The following is a 22,170-nucleotide window of genomic DNA, read 5'->3' as shown; positions in this document are numbered from 1 at the left end:
GAGATATCTAATTATTACCTGTGCAAGATAACATGTCAATTTTCTTTTCTGGATTTGCTGTAGTTTTAGTATTTTCCTTTCATGGTTCACTGGTTTCCTCTCAAACTAATTATTTATTTAATAAATATTGTTTATTCTCAAAGCTATACTATATATTTTCACCCAACAGCAGTAATATTTTTCACTCTACTCTGTTTCAACATTTAACTGACAACAAACTGATTTACTTCCGTAGTCTGTAGTACATTGTCTGGGGCATCCTTACCATTCATGACATTTTATAAGGTGTTTCAAAGGTCAAGGAGATCAGATTTAACACTTATTTTGTCTTGTGTTTTGTTGTTATAGACTGTTTAAACATAATGAACAAACAAACTTAGTCGGCAAAACTTATATTGATTGTCTGACAAAGAGTTTGTAAACTAGACCCAATGACCTTTGCATGTTATTTCGTTAAGGTGTTTATTTCGCAGTTTAATGAACAAACGAGTCAAAGACTAAGATAAGTTTGGTTGGGGTTTGCTATGAGGCTCCGTAGCTGACAAAAGCTGGTTCGATGAGAAAGTTGCAGTTGAAATTTCAATGTCGTATGTCGAGAAATAATTTACCACGTGTTGTATCAAATTGCGTGTCCTTTAAGTTCCATTATCCAGGTCCAGATTTTAGATTGTATATGTTGAATTAAACAGCAGTGGTTGAAAGTTATATTTTCTATGTCAAAGTTTTAGATTGTGTCGTTTAAATTACACGGTGGTGGTTGAAATTTCAATGTCATACGTTGAGAATTCCCAATTCACGTATTGGTTCAAAAAGTTTATGTTGAAAGTTCCATTTCATATGATGAGTATTTAGATTTGGTCTGTTGAATTACACAGCGCTGGTTGAAAATTGAAATTCCAATGTCGACTTTTTAGAGTGTACTTTCTGAATTACACGGCGGTTGTTTAAATTGTATTGTCATATGTCGAGAGTTTCTATTTAACATGTTGAATCACATTGATTGTGCTGAAAGTTCTATTTCGTATGTGGTGTTTTCAGATTGTATCTGTTGAATTACACAGCGGTGGCTGGACATTTTATTGTGCTTTGTCAGAATTGCTATATTTATAAGGTAAAATGATGGGTTGGTGTTAAAAGTACCATTTCACAATATCCACTTTAACAATGTCCACTTTAACAATTAAAAATAATATCGTGTATTATTACGATACATCATTCTTATATTCGATTATTCAATTTACAGATTAAAACACGGTATTATTCATCAGGTATTATTATTGCTTTTCACTCTGTATAAAGGCCATCAGGTTGTGTACTCTTTCTTGAAAATCTGAATAATTATTTAAGTAGAATCTAGCTACATCTAACGTTCTTAGGGGAAAAGGTCAAGGAAATATTATAATTGTTATATGTTGGAAGTATTGCGCAACGAACGCCTCCGGCCACGTGCTATTGTTCAGAATACAGTATTACGCATTTATACGAATATTGTAATGATTGTACTATCACATTTAGTGTAATATGAAGATAACAATAAGTGATTTACATCTTTTATGCGGATAACTTTTAATTTTCATCAGCTCAAATTTGAAAAAAGTGATATTGTAGGCGATACATTAAAATACTTGGTACATACTAGCGTACCATTCTAACTAGTGTGTAGTTACTACGGAGATTTCTCATTCATAATATTTTTGGAAATTAATATATTCTTTCGTGGAAATATGGCAAGTGATGATATTACAAGCGCAAGGAACGATACGCCACATTGTAATCTTTTTGTGGAATAGCGTGTGGACTGATGAATGAACCACTCTGATTGGTAAGTGCAGGGATTTTCATTTGTTTACAATCTTTTATTCAACTGGCGCTGTTTGGGGGTGTTGACAACGTTTGAAGAACGCAAGTCTGATATAACAAATTTTTAGTTGTTGTGGTCTTTGTGGCAGGTCTTGAGAGAGTTTGGATTTTTCAGTTTTGTAGTCAATAATGAGTATAGTCTGTGTGCCTGGAATAGTATTTTCTGTCATAATTCGTTCCTCACAGCATCGCGAATTTTATCCTATCTGTAGCTCAAAAAAGTTTCAGGTCATCGTCATTAAATGTAGCTAACAGCATCTAATTGGTTTCACACGAAGTATATAAAACTAATTAGGTACTTTTAGCAATATGTAATGGCGCTGACCTAACTGTGTGGAACGAACTATAATTTCTACCTTAATACCAAATAGCAAGATTTCGTGTGTGTGTGTGTGTGTGTGTGTCTTTCAAATGTTTTAGTTGGTGTGTTCTGAAAGTTGGAGATACTTAAGTAGCTATATGTTTTTCTGTGATTTATATCTGTTGTTGAGGTTTAATTTTGAACAATTTCGATAGACTCAGCAGGTAAAAAAAAATTGCTTCTTCTTTTGCATGAGACCAAAATGGTATATTTTAGCTATTTTGTTTTCCTCAGTTTATACAAGGCCACGTTTGCATTGCCGATGTAGTGGTCTTGTAAAAGAGGATCTCTGTAGGTGCATGTGCGTTGATCATAAATGCTACACGACCTGGCTATATATGATACTGTGTAAAAATATGCTCCCGTGGGTCAGAAATGTATGATAGTTTGTATAATGTTACCAGTTATTGTTAAATGTTTCATTCAAAATCAAAACCTTTAAGTCATATTCCACATTGTGTGAGAATCAAATCGATTCAAGACGTATCTTTCAAGAAGGATTGCGTGTACGTATACTTGTAAGAAGACATTTCTGTTATTTCCTGAAAAACTTGGTTAGAAATGAGCACAGTACACTGCTTTTCTACTTGATATACAGTAAGCTGTTTAAGTGATAGTGAGGCACGTTTGATAAATGTGTTAAGATACCCTTATGTCGTGGGTTTGGAACTATTGCACAGGTTGAATGTCAGGTTTGTTCATCATGTTTGTTTCTCACATTTTTCCGTGTCTATTTAGTTTATCTACTACATGCATTTCATTGAATATACAATCAAATTGTCCTCATGCACAGTTTTCAATATTGTGTAGCAGTATTTTTTTTCTCATTTGAATGGCCGTTCATGTCATAAATGTAGTGAACTTTTTGATGCTGACAGCAGAAAAATTATTATGCTGGTCGTACAATAATAGTTATTGTATTAGTGTTGGTAATACAATCCTCAGCAATAGTACTTGTCAGTGCAGTAGTTGTATTAATGATGGTAACAGAATCATTAGCAATGGTACGGTACATGTAAGTGCCGTCGTTGCATTAGTGATGATAGACTCAGTAGCAATAGTACGGTACATGTAAGTGCCGTTGTTGCATTAGTGATGATAGACTCAGTAGCAATAGTACGATACATGTAAGTGCAGTAGTTTGATTAGTGGTGGTAATATAATTATCAGGGGGGCCCCAAGTGTCCGAGTCAAAGCGCCCTCCGTTACGGATCACTGCCATCTCACCTCTGTCTGCGTGGGTTCGAGTCTCGGATTCGGCTAATGTGGGTATGTGAGAAAGCTTGCCAGTAGCTTCTCGTGGGTCAGTTGTTCTTTCCGGGGTTTTCTCGGGTTCTTCCTCCACCATTAATTCTGGCCGCCATGTATAGCCTATCGTGTGCTGAAAAATGGCGTTAAAACCCTACAACAACAACAACAATAATTATTAGCAACAGTACAGTGCATATCAGTGCAGTAGTTGTATTCATGATGTTAATGGAATCATTAGCAATGGTACATTACATGTCAGTGCAGAAGTTGCATCAATGATAATAGAATCATTAGCAATAGTACAATACATGTCAGGACAGTAGTTGTATTAGTGGTGTTAATGGAATCATTAGCAGTAGTACGGTACATGTCAGGACAGTAGTTGTATTAGTGATGTTAATGGAATCATTAGCAATAGTACAGTACTTGTCAGTGCATTAGTTGTATTAGTGGTTGTAATATAATTATTAGCAACAGTGCAGTGCATGTTAGGGAAGTAGTTGTATTAATGGTATTAGAATCATTAGCAATAGTACAGTACATGTCAGGACAGTAGTTGTATTAGTGGTGTTAATGGAATCATTAGCAATAGTACAGTACATGTCAGGACAGTATTTGTATTATTGGTAATGGAATCATTAGCAATAGTACAGTACTTGTCATGGCAGTATTTGTATAAATGGTATTAGAATCATTAGCAATTGTACAGTACATGTCACTGCAGCCGTTGCATTGTTGATGATAGAATCATGAGCAATAGTATAGTACATGTTAGTGCAGTCGAAGTAGTGCAACAGTAGCTATATTTGCATGGTACGTCTGATCATATTAATTGACATTGCAGAGATGTTAAACTATAACATATTTCTCAGTTTAATAATGTTGGTTTGGTTTCATTTTGGTGTTTTACAGCACAGCATCCCAAGTAGGTTAATTAATTCCAAGGCAGTCAAAGTAATTGTCACAGTAATTGATCTGGGCTTATTCAATGGTAGGAATAATAATAATAATAATAATAATAGTATTGACGCAGTTAATATGCTTACCATTAGGAACATTTTACTTTTCATAATGTTCATTCAAATCATAAATGGAATATATGCTGCACAATCAAGGTAATGCAATAAAATAGAGAATAATGTTAACCTAGAGCGTATTTTCTCAGGTTAATAATATTGGTTTCCTTTGGTTTGGTAATGTACAGCATATAACTCAAATGGACTCTTCAGTGCCAAGCCAATACCTTGCCCAAATATACCATAAACCGACCAGGTTGATCCAAGAGTAGGATTTAAATTTACACCCTTTCATTTATGAGTCAGACATGCTAATTACAGAACATTACTAATGTTGAAGCAGTTGCTGTGTTGTTTTTTTTATAGTGGTTTCCTTTTCTGACATTCGCCTACAATAACATGGTGAATGCCCCTCCGTGAAATATTTGACTCTGCATTGTGATTAAAGTTTAATGATTCAGCGACTCAGAGGCGTCATCCGAGAGCCACATTTAAGGCTTACTTAAAAAAATTACAAAGAAATTTTCATCTTTTCCAGGTAAAATGATGGACTGTAGAAAAATACTAGCAGATAGTTTATTGCTGGGGATACTAATCTTTGGACAGGTGATGTGTTATCCTTCTGGAGCACCTGATGGTTCCTGTTCTTCTATGATGCCAAATCATGGAGCCAGTGCCAGTACTATCCCTTCTCCCTTCACTATTACAATATCCAACAGTACATATATGCCAAATGAGGAAATCACAGGTGAGGAAAAATAATGTCTTTTAATTTTTCGTACCATTCAAATTTTTGTACACCTTCAATACATAAAATTTCTTCTTATTTTTTATCCTGTAAGCTTTCTACATCCACTATAAAGCAAACTGTATTCTGTGATGATGTTTCCCATCTGACTGTCTGTTACCAGTTTTATTTGTGGACAGTAACTTCAGTAGGTACCAAATTATATCTTGGATTAAAAGCTCAGGTCAAGGTCACTGTGACTGAAAGATGAAAATTGGTTTCTCCACAATAACTTAATTCTGCACTGTCTTCAGTTACAAGGCTTGTCCTTGAGAATTAAAAGGACCCGTAATGATTTCCAGGTTAAAGGCTCAATGGTGAATGTCTCTGACTGAAATAAGAAAAGTGGTCAAATGGTCAAATGTCCATGTGAGTTCTTGGAATGTCCCGTTTGCATTTCATACGTAGTATGTTCTGTTCCGAAAATGTTGAAGAAAGTTTGATTAAACATCGCTGGAATTTTATGACTTATTGCTCTGTTGAAGGTGGGTTGGTTTGTTTTTCTTGAAACAATTTTGATTTCCTTACAGAGCCCAATGTAATCAAACTTTGCCATCCTTTTGTTATATATGAGAAGTTACTAGAGAACAAAGTTAGTTTTTCTTTTGTTCTCCAAACAGCCATTGGTCTTCAACAACAACCAGGTTGAAAACACTAGACTTTTTTTCTTAAACCACCATGATACTTTGTATTCAACTTTACATACATGTGTGTGCGTGCGTGCGTGTGTGTGTGTAATTTGGATTTTTAAAGTAGCTTTAATAATTTTTCAGTCATACGGCTATGATGTCTAACACTGGGGCATCATTCTGCAGACATGTATTATTATGTCCCACCCAATCACATTATCCTGACACCAGGCCGACCAGTCCTAAGACTAACTTCTTAATGCTTCCCACCTAGTGAGGCAGTTGATAGTACGTTTTTTATGAGTATATGGTATGACTCGGCCGAAATCGTAACCTGCCACCTCCAACATCCGAGTCGGACGCTCTAACCACAGTCCTGCCGGAGCGGTTTACATGTTTTTTTTTTTTGTTTTTTTTTTTTTTTGTAAATTGTTTTGTTTTACAAGTTCACCTGATTGCCGTGTTTTGTGAGTGCAAAGTTTATACACCTCCTAGCCACCGTTGCCGTCGCTGTTTGGGTCATTTGACATTAAAGTTCTTCTCACTCATCCTCGTTTCTGGTGCGATGTAGTTTCACAATATATTTACAGCCGATGGACTATTTTTCTGATGACCCTAATGTTTAATGCAGGCAGGATTCGAATTACATTATTGTTTAATGCTACTGGAATTCGACTTAAGTAAGTAGCAGTTGAACATAAAAACCAAATACTCTTTATTAAGTGGATAGACAGCTCTTCTGAATTATTTATTTCATAATTATAATGAGTATTTATATCATGTAAACAATCATAACTAATACTTGGATTAAAAAACATAAAGCCGCCATGGTATTATATATTCATGCTGTTTCTTTATCTGCTGGCGTATGATAGTGATGATACAGCACCATACCTGGTGTTAGATTGTCAACAGGATTAATAAATGATCAGATCAAAACTTTGCCAAAATGAGTCTGTTTTCTGAATCTGGTTCGGGGCGATAAAAGCTGAATATGGTAAAATTATCGAGAGTGGCACTGAGTCTAAATTCATTGTTGGACTTATGTCCTGCAAAGTAAATCCTTGACCAGACTGGTTTCATGAGTTTCACATAATCTGATGAAGTAGTAAAGGATCTAAAATAACTTATTTGTTCCCAACGACTTCATATGGGGTCCAAGAGAAATAACATCCATTGAACTGAGATGGTTATTCTCATGTATTTTGAGGTCATCTTTCCTTTTGTGTATCTTCTGACAATGTTTGCAAAACACTTATAAACCTATATGTATTATACTTGTATGCCAGAGTTTGGCGATGTTTATTTGTTCCTGCATATAGGACTCAACAATGAGTTCATTTTTATGTGTAGCGACCATGATGCCAAATGATCACGTTATAGTACATGATTTGAGCATCATAACATAAGGAGAGTTATTGAAGGAATGTGTTTTCCTCCAAAAGAGTTGAGAAAAATCAAGCAAAATACATTGGATCTTAAACATGGGAGCTCTCATGGGGGGGGGGATACAATCTATTAAAATTAAATTCCTTGGACTCCCATTTGAAGAGACATGTTGATACCCTCCCCCAGGATGTGGAATAGATTGAGAATTTGTTTGGATACACCAGTTACGTACTCTATATTTGGTTGTAATCAATATATATGTAAAAGGAATCCATGCCTTAATTTTTAACTTACAGGAGTACATGAGACACTTTAATTGCTTGTGTTTTCACCCAAAAACTTGCGTGACCAAGCTTTTGAGTTTAGATTAATAATGTCATCCAAAAAACAAAAACATATTGAAGATGAAGGAAACTTTCAGCCTCTAAAAGGTTAAAATGAATCGGAATAGACATAACTACAGAAAATTCAGATAGTTGGCAGTGCTTGGAGTTAAAAGTAGAAAGGGCAACAACTACATTTAATTGACACCATGTCAGTTTGAGTATTGCTTACGGCGGGAGAGATGCCATCATGTGAATTTAGACAACCCCAAGTATTTAAACAAGTTGAGATATCAAGCAAGAAGTCATAGAACTCCGTGGATTTTGGAGCCACAGTTTCTGGAAATGAAGTAGACGTCATTAAGGTCAAAGTGTTTGGTCTTTTCAGTTGAATTTAAAGGTGCCTTTGCTGCTTCAGACAACACTTCTTATCTTTTCACATGCATGTTTTCCAATTCGACAATAGAAGTATATGACATTTTGTTACAACTAATGGTCTAATGTAGGAAAATATTTAAAAATTTACTGAGAAGTACAACTGACAGGTCTGCTATTTTCGTCAAAAGTTGGATTTTGTATATGCCTTCTTTGAAAATAGTTGCTAGTTTGGATATCTACAGGCATAGTTTGATGTCAAACAATACTTGGTTCATCTTTTGTGTCACCTAGACAGTTTGGGCTATATATTCAGTTGCAAATATTCATTAAGTCCAGTTTTTGTCGTCTAGTTTTTATCAGATTTCTACCGATCTTACCATAGAAACAACAGCGAAACACAGTCTGATAATTCCATAACTTCTATGCTAGTTTGGATAAAGCATGATTGGAAAACAGTTTGAGACATTGTCATCATCCATGCCCTGTTAAATTTGGTCATTTGGCTGTGCTAGAGAGGTGGCTGCTTAGGAGAGGGTGACCCGGCAACAGCAGATTATGATTAAACACAAGCGGTACCCATTATGGATAGTTAGATAAAATTTCATGAAATACAATCTATTAATGTATAGATTTTGGAGGTCTTTCTATCAGCCATCGGAGTCCATTACACACACTGACATCTTTTTAATTGGGCAGGAACCTGGATGAATTAACAGTGAAATGGAAGATATTCTTATTTTTTGTTTTTATCTTTTTGACTGAATCAGTTATGTGCACAATAATAATTGAAACAAATAAAAATACATGTAGATTAATCAGTTACTTGATAAATTCTAAGCGCTGTCTTTCTTTACAGTAACCCTACAAGGCAGTATTTTCATGGGATTTCTCATACAGCCAAGAAAAAAGAGCAGCATTTCTCAGCCAAACACAGTTGGCACCCTAACTGGGGGCTCTGAGACAAAGAATCCTTGTACTGCACCCACGGTACTGGTATATCTGTTTATCTGTTTGTCTTTCTCTTGAACTGGTTATCTGTTTTTTTCAATGAGAGAGAGAGAAAGAAGGTGAACTTTCCTAGATTTTAAAACACGAGACCTCTTTATTATTAGTTCATAAATACATTCCCCTGTCAACTACACATTATTAATATTCACACTTGCACTTCATCACTGAAGGTCTCATCTGGTCCTATAAGTCAGCCCTCAACCTATACTGATACTTCATCACTGAAGGTCTCATCTAGTCCGATAAGTCAGCCCTCAACCTATACTGATACTTCATCACTGAAGGTCTCATCTGGTCCTATAAGTCAGCCCCCAACCTGTACTGATACTTCATCACTTAAGGTCTCATCTAGTCCGATAAGTCAGCCCCCAACCTATACTGATACTTCATCACTGAAGGTCTCATCTGGTCCTATAAGTCAGCCCCCAACCTGTACTGATACTTCATCACTGAAGGTCTCATCTGCTCCTATAAGTCATCCCCCAGACCTCTACTGATACTGACATGACAAACTGTCAGTCAGGTTTACGGCCTGATTTATAAGACTAGGTCTTGTCAGTATTAGTTATCTTATTAGCAAAATTTCCTTCCTACACATGTCATTTCCAGATTCTCTACATTTCCCGAGCATTGATGTATCAAATGCCATTACTATCTACATGACAAAACAGGATTTCTCGTCACGTTTTAGTTGATTGGCCAAGCAACACAGTCCTTTGGATTGATGATGTCTGTTAGTCAAGTCATCTCTCTTTCCAGCATCAATGCTTACATTACAATGTGTGTTTCACTCACTTTCACAAATATATTTGCATGCAGAATAATGTTTTTTGATATGTAGATGGACTCTGTCTCGCCAAATTTAGATAAACGTGACCTATATTTCATTCTCCACTGATTCACATAACATTTTGTGCTTAGCTCAGTTTCTACTCCTAAACTACTTGGAGTATGAAACTGTGCTCCCGCAGCATTCAATGAAATTCACAGACCTGAAGCACAGACATATCTGCTTGATTTGCCAATGTGTGGATAGCATTATCAGAACCTTGGCTAACGAATATGTAGGTAGGTCTAACCAACATGACCACCACAGTGGTCATCTTCAAACTCTTTTTATTGCCACACCTCCTAAAGAGAGGGTTATATCAACACTAAAATACGTATACTGATGTCTAGTTGGTACTAAAAGAAATTGGCACTGATTTGACAGTCAAAATGTTTACCAGGGCACCCTTCTTGAAAATACTGTTATTGCTACTCCATAATGGAAAGTTATATTATTAATAGGTCACCATGGCAACAATTTAGATGACCTGATTATCAACATGTATCCTTATGTAAATGACCTGATTATCCATATGTATTCATATGCAGATGACCTGATTATCAATATGTATTATATGTAGATGACCTGATTATCCATATGTATTCATATGCAGATGACCTGATTATCAATATGTATTCATATGTAGATGACCTGATTATCAACATGTATCCTTATGTAGATGACCTGATTATCAACATGTATCCTTATGTAGATGACCTGATTATCCATATGTATTCATATGCAGATGACCTGATTATCAACATGTATCCTTATGTAGATGACCTGATTATCAATATGTATTCATATGTTGATGACCAGATTATCAACATGTATCCATCTGTAGATGACCTGATTATTAATATGTATCCATACGTAGATGACCTGATTATCAACATGTATCCATATGCAGATGACCTGATTAAAGTCTTACAAAATTAATGCAATTTTAACTATTTTGTTCCACATTTTTTACCTTTTAGATTTTGTTTTGAAAAATCGCTTGTTGTTGTTGTTGTTGTGAGGTTTAACGCCATTTTTCAGCACACGATAGGCTATACATGGCGGCCAGTATTAATGGTGGAGGAAGAACCCGGGAAAACCCCCGGAAAGAACCACCGACCCACGAGAGGCTACTGGCAGGCTTTCTCACACAACCACATTGGCTGAATCTGAGACTCGAACCCACGCAGACAGAGGTGAGATGGCAGTGATCCGTAACGGAGAGCGCTTTAGACAACTCGGCCACTCGGGGCCCCGAAAAATCACTAAAGAAGGTTGTAACATTAACGAAACATTCTACACGTACACACAGTTTATACAGTTTAATCAAAATTAATAAGAACTCAGCCTCCCCTCTGATCCATTGGGGTTAGCGAACAAAAGACTGTTGTTACAATGTGCAGGCCAATCATCACTCAGTTTGTAATTGCTTCATCTTGTGTCTTTCACCTCTTATTCTGATGGGATTAAGTTTATAAGACATTTCTTTTGACTATGTTCGACATTTTCATTGCCACATACATAATCTACATATGGATACATATTGATAATCAGGTCATCTACATATGGATACATATTGATAATCAGGTCATCTGCATATGAATACATATGGATAATCAGGTCATTTACATAAGGATACATGTTGATAATCAGGTCATCTACATATGAATACATATTGATAATCAGGTCACAAGGAAACTTGATAATGCAAAGGATGTACAGACTGAACATGTATATATGATGTTTCCATAGGATCTACAATGAATAAAATGCTACGTAATGACTAACAAACTTGAAACTGTGTTTTAATTTAAAAAATAAATTGCTACATATCAAAGACTGTAAACCAAAGTGTGTTTCTATGGTAATTAAAGATATATTTTTCATATAAGCTCTAAAGTAAATTAACCTGATGTGTAATGTTGAGTAATGCGTGCTACAACAATTTTTTTATTTTCTGCCTTTTCCTAAAGATGCCAGAATCGATCTGAAAATCATAAATGCTGTAAGAACAGAGGTAAGAGAAAAAAATCCCACTAAACAGTCCTATAAACCTCGACTAAACAGTTCTATAAAATAACACTAAAAAGTCCTATAAAATCCCACTAAACAGTCATAAAAAACTCCACTAAACAGTCCTATAAAATCCCACTAAATAATCCTATCAAATCCCATGAAACAGTCCTATAAAACTCCACTAAACAGTCCTATAAAATCTTACTAAATAGTCCGCTAAAGTAGATATGCGGATGTTTATAATTTGCGGTGGCTAGATAGTGCCATTAAATCATTTACATCGTGTTTACACAAGATAATTTTTATGATCTTGTCTGGATATTATCTTGTTTAAACAAGATATTTAAAAAAAAGATTGGCACTATCCAGCCACTGTAATAATATAACTGGATCTAAGAGATCCTATATCATTGGCAATCAAATACAAGTTTCTTTTCACATCTATGACCAAAATTATTATAGTGAAAGATAAAAAGATCAGTTCAGAATCATACTGTAACAACGTATAGTCTATGACGTGTTGTCGCTGTGAAAGTTAGAGAAAATTAATTACCCATTTCCCCTTTTGATACACAAATTTAATAGAAGTATTTTGTGATCAATCTTTGCTTTTTATTTGGTAGTTCAAGCAGATAACACGTTGATGAGCGTTATTGTCACTAGAAACCGTGGACAACCCGAACTCAACTTTCCAGTAACTTTTACTATCAGACCTTGCTTGAAACATACACAGCTACTGACTGTAGATGCCATTTTCAATGTAGAATCCAAGGGCTTTTGCTATTTACTAGTCCCTGGACCAAGGGATGCAGATTTATACCTGGCGAATATATGTCCATTTATTAATTACGTTGCTTTTAAATAACCTACCTGTATTCCTGTGTCGTCAAACACAAAGCCTACACTACTACATGTGTCCGCTTTGTGAAATGGTAAGGTGTTAAGTTATGTAAGCCATGTGACAGCATGCCCAATTTGGCCTCTTGTTCTGTTTTATGACACAGTTTATCATAAATAGGCTCCAGCCTTCGTATGAGCCTCCAGCCATATATGATGAAATATATATATATATATATATATATATATATATATATATATATATATATATATATATATATATATATATATATAATTGTCGCTATGAGTAAGTCTCCTTTACTTTTTATTTCGAGCTAACAACTGCTTCAAAAAGTAATGGAAAAGCTGAAATAGCACGTGAACATATATTACGAATTGCTTTTTAGAGTCATTTTGCAATAGTTATAGCATGAAAAATTTATATGTGATGAATGACCAGATACTTCCAGCTGCCTGACATTTTTGCCCCTTTTAGAAAGTAATATGAAAAACCGCTGCTAAAATGAGTTGGTGACCGAATAGCAAACGCCTTGCAGATGAACACTGGGCATTTGGAACATATAGGATCTTCACAACAATCAAAATGTTTTAGAACTGTGATGTCTGATGATAATAATTCATATTTTTTCATTGACCAATATTTTGCAGGTAGCTCTCACACATACCACTAACACCTTGAAGACCACAGTAAATATGACGTGGAAGGCCCCTGCCGAAGCAATAGAAACTGTGGTATTTGTGTAAGTATTATTTGTCTCATAGGAAAGTGGTACATGGCAGCCTTTACCAAGAAAACAGGCTGGTGCTACCATGTTTGTAACACATCCTTAAAGATTACTTTCCACATTATCGGCACATTTTGTAACCAGTATTTATTTTTACCGTCATTGAAAGATTATAATTTTTGAAGACAAATTTTTGGTAACTTTGCCGAGTTTCTTAAACACTGATAGTGCGGGAGCCATATACATTTATTGATGACGTCACCTACCGCTATATGGGACCATACATTTGTAGTCAAACGGAGCCTACGTCTGTATGCGGCTTCCATAAAAATATGGACCAGGTCAATACTGTCTACATATTTAAAATCTTGGCTAATCATTGATTGTGTGCTAGTAATATCAGGAGATAAGGCATCCTATAGACCAATAGAAACCAGCCTTGCATCACTATGACGTTATATCAATGAAACAAGCATTACGACAGGCTCATCTGGCCAGGGAAGTGTTTTGTTAACAGCAGGCATCGATGTAAGCAGCGTGTTTGCTGTTCAGTACTGGCAGTCTTGCTTTTGTATCAAGGACGGTTGACGATGACTACCATACGCTTGAATGAGGTAGTCTAGATTAATATAAGGACCATTAGGGTTGTTTACAGAATGGACTAATTTAAATAACGTGTTCGTCTTGATATTTAATATGCAAGTGATCTGACCACACGGCTTTGAAATTCTCCATAGTAAGAAATTGTCGCAATATCGTTGAAAAAGAAATAAGAAAAGAAAAATTCCTTATATATATATATATATATATATATATATATATATATATATATATATATAGGCAAGGTAGGCAATATGTTCTCACAATGGGTGGGATGCATGATATAAATGAGTCCTTTTATTCAGTGCCACTCAAAATATCTTGAAAAAACCTGCCTTTCCTAAAAGAATGAGTGTTTATCATTCACCCACCCTGGTAGCATTTACTCTAAGGGCAGATGTTGCAAAGTAATATTGAAGAAATCACGTTGAAGTACCATCACCAACTTAAGAATGACTCCATTTTCAAGGTTAAGGTTGCATACACGCTTTGATGTAGTCTCTGAATATTTCAATTTGAAATTTTGCTTTGTAAGGAAATGATAAACAATGCTTTCTTTTTTTAGAAACCTATAAATTCTTTACTCAAACTCGGTTCTCATCTTTGTTGGCAAAAGCCAAAAGCTCAGCTAAACGATGTGCAAAACCGAAATGATCCCCTTGGCTATGTACATATAATCATGTTCCCGACAATACATCAAAACAAAACAAGGCAGTTTCCATTTTATTAAAAGTAAGGAATGTTTAGATTTGTAAACAAATAAAGACTGCTCATTTGCCAGCCAGCACGAACTCGTGAACAACATTTATTTTGTTGTTATACCTGGCCACACTCGTAAGCTGCTGTGATTGATGCTGAGAGATTATTTTGTTTCAAATATTTTTTCCAGGTTTCAAGTAACGATCATCACTGAAAACCTCACAACTCTTTTTACTCGATTCATAATCGATGACAAAGAATTATGTAAATATCAATAATTTCCGAAAATAGCAACTTTACGGTCTCTCAGTATATCTGTTACACTCAAACGAATACCTAACAAATAATACCACTCGTATAAATGTATTACTGGAGACAATAATATCACTCGTATAAATGTATTACTGGAGACAACCATCCAGTGTTGCAAACTCATACCTAGTGATCATATTGCTGTGTATTTCAGCCTCACTTCGTGGTAAAGGTTAAAAAAAAAAGTTAGATAGCTTTATAACAACATAGCAGTTTCCAGCTGATGTCTTGTATCATATCATACCAAAAAACAGCCACACTGCAGACATCGTAGCGATATGACTGAAAAATTGTTAAAACTACGTTAAGAATCCAAATCACACACACACACACACACACACACACACACACACACACACTGAATTGTGACAAGAGAAGACCCAAACTAATAGCTGTAATAGTTCTGCTGTACCTGATGATGTTACATTAAAAACTTTCCGATGTTGTCACTGTCGTGTTAACAATCTGCATGCGTATACGTGACACTTTGTACGATTTCACCCCAATCTGAATTTAAATACTAGTTTTGCATTTTTGGAGGATTTGGCTCAAGAGTCTTTTGCATTCTGAGACAACTCGACGTACTTGCATGGGGTACTTAGAATCAAGCTAGCACATGTAACACAGTCATGCAAAAATGGAGCATCATACCAGGGTTAAAGGTCAAATATCAAGGTTTCAATTTACACTTGTTTTATATCTTCCAAACCGATCCCCAAGTTCCACTACAGAATGGGTTGATAAATATGAAATTGATAGGGCCTTCCTAAAGGAAGAATATGAAATAATTATCCCATACGACTTAATAGGTTCACCTAAGCCCCAATATCACTTACCTCTAAATTATTCTAGACGATGTATGCAATATCTGTGATCTTCGCTTTGATGCGATCAGTGGTTAGTGACATATGTAAATCAAATTTACTTATCAACATATTCTCCTAGGGCAGATACAACTTCGACAGTTTCCGTGTCTCAAGTCCGTGGGACGTCTCTGGAGGACTCCTGCTTTGCGTTCCTCGTTCTTTTAACATTGTTCAATGTAAAACCAATATGAAAACTAAAATATATTGAGCTAGCGATTTCATAATCAGCTACACAGGAAATGAAATTGTAGTCCATGAAGAGAGATAAATAGACATTAAGCACCCATTGCCTTGCCTGCACGCACCAGTTCATCTACCATCACTACTAAGAACACATCACCAAAAAGTGATGCCACAAAGTCGTTGATATATGCAGTTTTCCGTAGCCGACACACTCGCAAGTCGACCCAGTAATTAATTATCGTCCAACTACGCAGTCATTCTGGATTTATAAGACAGAAATCGAGGTATATAAAATTAATTATAGAGAATCACAAATATTCACCAAACAGAACTGAAAGTGCTATCCCTGGATTGTACATGAGAATGCTTGAAAATACTAGGCGGAATTAATATTTAATGCAGATAATATTATCATACAGGATATATTTTTTAATTAGTACAGTACTCTAAGTTGTTTACCCGCAGACCTGTATTCTCATGTATCTACAGTCATTCCGGATTCCTATGAAAGAAATCAAGGTATATATAATTAATTATAGAGAATTATAAATATACGCTAGACAAAACGGAATGTGCTATCCCTGGATTCCTGTAGAAGAATGCTTGATAATAGTAGGCAGAATTAATATTTTAATACAAATAATACTATCATACAGTTTAGAGAATGTTTAATTCATACTCTACGGAGATTCGAACCCAGGTCCGTGGGTAAACGGCACCCATCACCTTGCCTGCACACACCAGCCAATATTCCCTCACGACTAAGCACACGTCAACAAAAAAATGATGTTACTAAGTCGGTGTTATATGCACTCGTGTGTAGCAGACACACTCGCAGGACGACCTAGTAATTAATTCTCATTTATCTACTCATTCCGGATTCCTATGAAAGAAATCAAGGTATACAGAATTAATTATAGAGAATTATAAATATACATCAGACAGAACGGAAAGTGCTATCCCTGGATTCCTATAGAAGAATGCTTGATAATAGCACTGGTCAACAGTGAAATCATTACTGACTTGAAAAGGCCCTAATCTGTAGTATTTTGGTGTGCCGAACACGAATATAACCGTGAAAAATTTGTATTGGCTCTCGTTTTGAAGATATTCATATACCTCATTTTCTATGTTTCACTGTGTAAATTTCTCCAGTAGGACTGCAGCAACATCCGGAATAATGATGTAACATTGCATAATACCATCATGCTCACATCATCCACAGTTGATTGCATCATTTTCTGATGCAATGCAATACTAATGCCATGCGGCTGCTGAAGTAAGTTGACGTCAGCAGTGTACTATACATGTGTAGGCCTATTATACTAATGCCAGGCGGCTGCTGAAGCTGACGTAAGCAGTGTACTATATAAAGCCCAATCAGATAGGTTCAGCATTTAAAATATTTTAGACGTTGTGCGAGACAGTTCAAGCTACTGTTACATAAAACTTATTATTTTATCCATTTACGTACAATAAAGAACAGTAATGCCTCGAAAGTGTGTTAATACCGCGGACAATTTTTGCTATATTTGTGGGGAAGTGACATTTGCCAACCAGAAGAAAAGTATCAATTCTCAAGTGAAGAAGGCATATCATCTTTACTTCGGATGCAAGGTTGGTGACCAAGACAAGCCTTGGGCTCCGCATATATGCTGTGCTACATGTACAACACAGCTTTCACAGTGGTTGAATTGCAAAAGGTCATCAGTGCCGTTTGCAGTCCCAATGGTGTGGAGAGAGCCAAGCAACCACCTAAATGACTGTTACTTCTGCTTGGTTCCTCCTCTTTCCGGCGGAATAACGAAGCGAAAGAAGTCGAGAATAGTCTACCCAAACATTCCGTCTGCATTGAGACCAGTTCCACATGGTGAGGGACTTCCTATTCCAGAACCTCCAGCAGAATATTCTCTTGATTCATCTGACGAAGACAAAGGTGAGTCGACCTGTTCTTCTCCTGGTCCATCAGCATGCAGTGATCCAGATTTTCACTGTGGTGCATCATCAACCCCACACAGAATAACACAGGAAGAACTAAATGACCTGATTCGTGATTTGGACTTATCAAAGAACAAGACAGAATTGCTAGGATCAAGACTCCAACAATGGAATCTTCTAGAAGAAGATGTCACAATTACTGCATATCGAAAGCGCCACCAGCAATTGGAGCCTTTCTTCAGAAAGGAAAGTAATCTGATATTCTGTTCCGATATTGAGGGCCTCATGAATGCTTTAAAAATCACTCATGACCCACAAGAATGGAGACTATTTGTGGACTCTTCGAAACTGAGTCTCAAGGCTGTGCTTTTGCACAATGGAAACATTCTTCCATCTATTCCAGTAGCGTATGCTGTCCACATGAAAGAGACATACGATAACTTAAGGCAGCTACTGAATTCCATTGAGTATAACAAGTACAGCTGGCACCTCTGTGGTGATTTGAAGGTAGTTGCCCTTTTAATGGGACTGCAGCAAGGATATACAAAATACATGTGTTTCTTATGCGAGTGGGATAGCCGAGCAAGGGAAATGCACTACATGAGGAAGGAATGGACTCACAGGCAGAATGTAGCCATTGGAGAGAAGAATATCCAACACCCAGCTCTGGTTGAGGCTCAGAAAATCTTGCTACCACCCCTTCACATCAAACTAGGTTTGATGAAGAACTTCGTGAAAGCCATTGACCGGACTTTGCCAGCATTCCGATACCTGCATGAAAAATTCCCTCGACTCAGCGAAGCAAAGATTAAAGAGGGAGTTTTTGTGGGTCCTCAGATTCGAGAGCTTTTCAAAGATGACCGGTTCAACAACTTGCTGGAAGGTGACGCGAAACAAGCATGGAATGCTTTTAGCCTAGTTTCTACAAACTTCCTCGGAAATGTTAGGGCAGAAAACTATAAGGAACTAGTAGAAGACATGTTGATGAAGTATAAGAAACTTGGCTGCAATATGTCTCTAAAGATTCACTTCCTTCATTCCCATTTTAAATTTCTTTCCTAGCAACTGTGGTATTGTTAGTGATGAACACGGCGAACGTTTTCATCAAGATATCGCAACAATGGAACAAAGATACCAGGGAAAATGGTCCACTACAATGCTGGCTGACTACTGCTGGACACTCCTCAGAGATGCTCCCGAACAGCTGTACAAGAGACAGGCGAAGAAATCTAAGATGTAGTCAATGACTTGATTTTTTATAGGTAGGCTATTACAGTTGACCTTTTACTATTGGAATGCATTTCGTTATGTAAACATTAATTTCTTGCAGATTACAAAAAAACTAGAGCCAATTTTGCAATTTGACTGTCATATTCGTGTTCAGCACATAAAAATTGATAAGAATTGACTAATTTTATTTCAGTAACATGACTTTTGTAAAAATTTGTTGTCCAGTGTAGTTGGCAGAATTAATATTTTAATACAAATAATACTATCAAACAGGTTAGAGAATTTTTAGCTCGTACTCTACGGAGATTCGAACCCAGGTCCGCGGGTAATCGGCACCCATCGCCTTGTCTGCATAACGAGCCCATAATCTCTCACGACTAAGCATGCATACATACTAAGCAGCCACCACACTGCGACCTATTGAGACTTAGCCTGATCTTAATCAATCCCTGACACACGTGATCCCTTGCTGGATCCAGTGCACTTGAAAGGATTGTTATTCGCCATATAATTTGTATTCTTTCTATATATATCCAGTACTTTTCCACCACACCGGTACTGCCATCAGTTTCTGTTATTAGGAATGGTTGGAAATTCCAGGGTAATCTTGTTACAAGTTTAATGCTTTAATTTTTCAAGACAAAAAAAATTATTCCGGAAATAATACAAATTTTATGGAATATTTATAGCTGTAACAGACTTGTCTACTATAAAAAAAATTCTGGTATACCATGGTACATATCAAGGTTTGTACCGAAATACTGTAGTTTGCCGTGGTATAAACATTTTCGTGGTACCCAGCTCTGCATTGCAGTATAAAAGTATCTCTTTTCATTGAGATAAAGATTGTAAGTGCACAAAAAGATAACAGTTCTTCTTCTAAATTTTTCAGAGCAACCATTGTACAGGCAAAGACAACATACTGGGTTAATGTACAGAGTCTAGAGCTTACACCTGCTGGTGGTGGTGGAGTTAATACAGGTTCCCCTTGTGGGAGTACAACAGTGCCGTCCGGACTAAGTCTTTTGTAGTCTGATTTGTTTTTTTATTTTGCATAAATATGTCAAACAAATACTATTTTGATTCAGCATCAAAGCAGTGCATATTTTTTTTAATGAAACTAGCATGTATAACCAGATTTTATATATTTAGAGAATACAGTTTTTTCGATTTTTTTTGTACATTCAAATGTCAATTATCCACATTCCATTTTTGATGAGTTTTGTCCAGATAAATGATTGTCCTGATAAAAAATGATAATAAAAAAAAAATCCAAATTTCAGGTCAAGAGTATATTTAACCGATCAGGTTGAATGAAAAGTTTGACTAAAGATGTAAATGCTTGACCGTATGTTCATAGTCAGTTTCAAATGGATGTGCTTTTGTGTTTACAACTGATTGTTACTTTTTATTTTTAAATTAAAGCTATATTATAGAGTTAGCCAAAAATGAAATAATCTATTCTGACTGCTGTTTCCCAGATAACTAATAAGTTTAATGAAATCATCTATTTTGGCTACTTTTTCCTAGATGACTACTAAGTTTAATAAAATAATCTTTTGACTACTTTTCCCCAGATGACTAATACATTTAGTGAAATCATCTATTTTGACTACTTTTTCTCAGATGAGAAAGTTTAATGAAATAATCTTTTGACTACTTTTTCACAGGTGACTACTAAATTTTATGAAACAATATATTTTTGACTATTAAAAATTAACAATTATAAACAAGAGACATGTTGTTGTCACCAACAGGCTTATTGCTCTAGATCTGGTTACTATCTTACTATAAACTTTTTTGAGGGAACCTTGTCAAGCAGATTACAATAGCAAGGTATTTTATTGTAAGGTAGTGATGTGCAACCTTGAATGATTATGGTAAATAAAAATATTACTTACATTTTGATTGTTCCTTGTTAATTCAAGACTTCTACTGTTAATAGTTTTCACTGTCCAAAATTTATTTGATCTTGTCAAACTGATGTGTCTTGACTGGACAAATATAAATCAATACAGACTGTCATAAGAATAGTTATTAAAATATCAATTTCTTTATTTTAATATTCAAATATGGTGAAATTTTGATAGTAAAAGTATATCTGGTCAACTTTCATCAAATGTTATTACTCAATACAAACTGTACAATGATGAATTTATAACCGAAGAAACTTGCTTTGGTAAAACTACTTTAGAAGTGAATTGTCAATGGGAATGAATTGTTTCCCATGGCTAGGAAGACTTATGTGGATCAGTTAACTTGACTGGTTCACTAAAGGCTGGCAGAGTGAATCATATTGGTTATTATTTTACGGTACCATAAAATGAGTTTGAAAGTTGAGGGAGAACAGTTTTTGCTAGCTGGTTTCAGAGCAGGGTGATTCCAGTGTATAATCCAATAATATAAGCTTATTACATAATTGTACACAGGTATCTTTCATGTAAGAATGCAGTCTTTATAGAAATTTGCATACATTGATGTATGAAAATATGAATCGCAATTTCTTAATGGAAACTATCACTTTTGTGCTCTATTTCTATAACAATCTGTGGTCAGTAGGATAAGTAACAGTTAAAGACACTAAATATTGCATGACTAATTTCTCATTGTTATACACTTGCCATCAGGCAGTGAGCACTCTGGATTGTTGTGTGTGAAACCTGCTAAAACAATCCCGCAAGTCCACAGTACCAGTAACTTGAAGGTACTACTGGTCCTGTCCATAAGTAACCGGACCTACCTAAATATCATCGTACAAGACAGAATGCAGTCAATGACACTGTCGTAAATTCAGGCAGACATGAATATCAGCCGTTATTACGTTATTCGTATAATCAAACATAGAACAAAAAGTCAAACACAATTAAAATACTTATATCGTATGTCAGCTTTATTAGATTTTAGAAGTTGAT

The 22,170-nt window shown here is 35.7% G+C and overlaps 1 protein-coding gene across 1 annotated transcript; it reads left to right on the top strand.

The window, feature by feature from the left end:
• Positions 1–1,426: 1,426 nt before the first annotated feature.
• On the top strand, positions 1,427–21,143 carry LOC149784931 (putative defense protein 3). The gene is made up of 5 exons (XM_089931163.1): positions 1,427–1,490; positions 5,027–5,236; positions 8,851–8,981; positions 13,354–13,445; positions 20,151–21,143. The coding sequence occupies exons 2-5, from the start codon at positions 5,032–5,034 to the stop codon at positions 20,287–20,289; spliced, it is 567 nt and encodes a 188-aa protein (XP_089787289.1). The 5' UTR covers positions 1,427–1,490; positions 5,027–5,031; the 3' UTR covers positions 20,290–21,143.
• Positions 21,144–22,170: the final 1,027 nt, after the last annotated feature.

This window comes from Sinohyriopsis cumingii, chromosome 13 (assembly GCF_028554795.1).
Source record: "Sinohyriopsis cumingii isolate HCF-2022 chromosome 13, ASM2855479v2, whole genome shotgun sequence".
Lineage (NCBI taxonomy): Eukaryota > Metazoa > Mollusca > Bivalvia > Unionida > Unionidae > Sinohyriopsis > Sinohyriopsis cumingii.
Note: the sequence above shows the minus strand (reverse complement) of the source record. Positions and strands in the feature narration are given on the sequence as shown.

Coding starts and splice junctions, on each gene's coding strand:
- LOC149784931 (XM_089931163.1), top strand. CDS start 5,032: ATGATGGACTGTAGAAAAATACTAGCAGATAGTTTATTGCTGGGGATA. Junction 5,237..8,850: donor GCCAAATGAGGAAATCACAG/GTGAGGAAAAAT, acceptor CTTTCTTTACAG/TAACCCTACAAGGCAGTATT. Junction 13,446..20,150: donor ATAGAAACTGTGGTATTTGT/GTAAGTATTATT, acceptor TAAATTTTTCAG/AGCAACCATTGTACAGGCAA.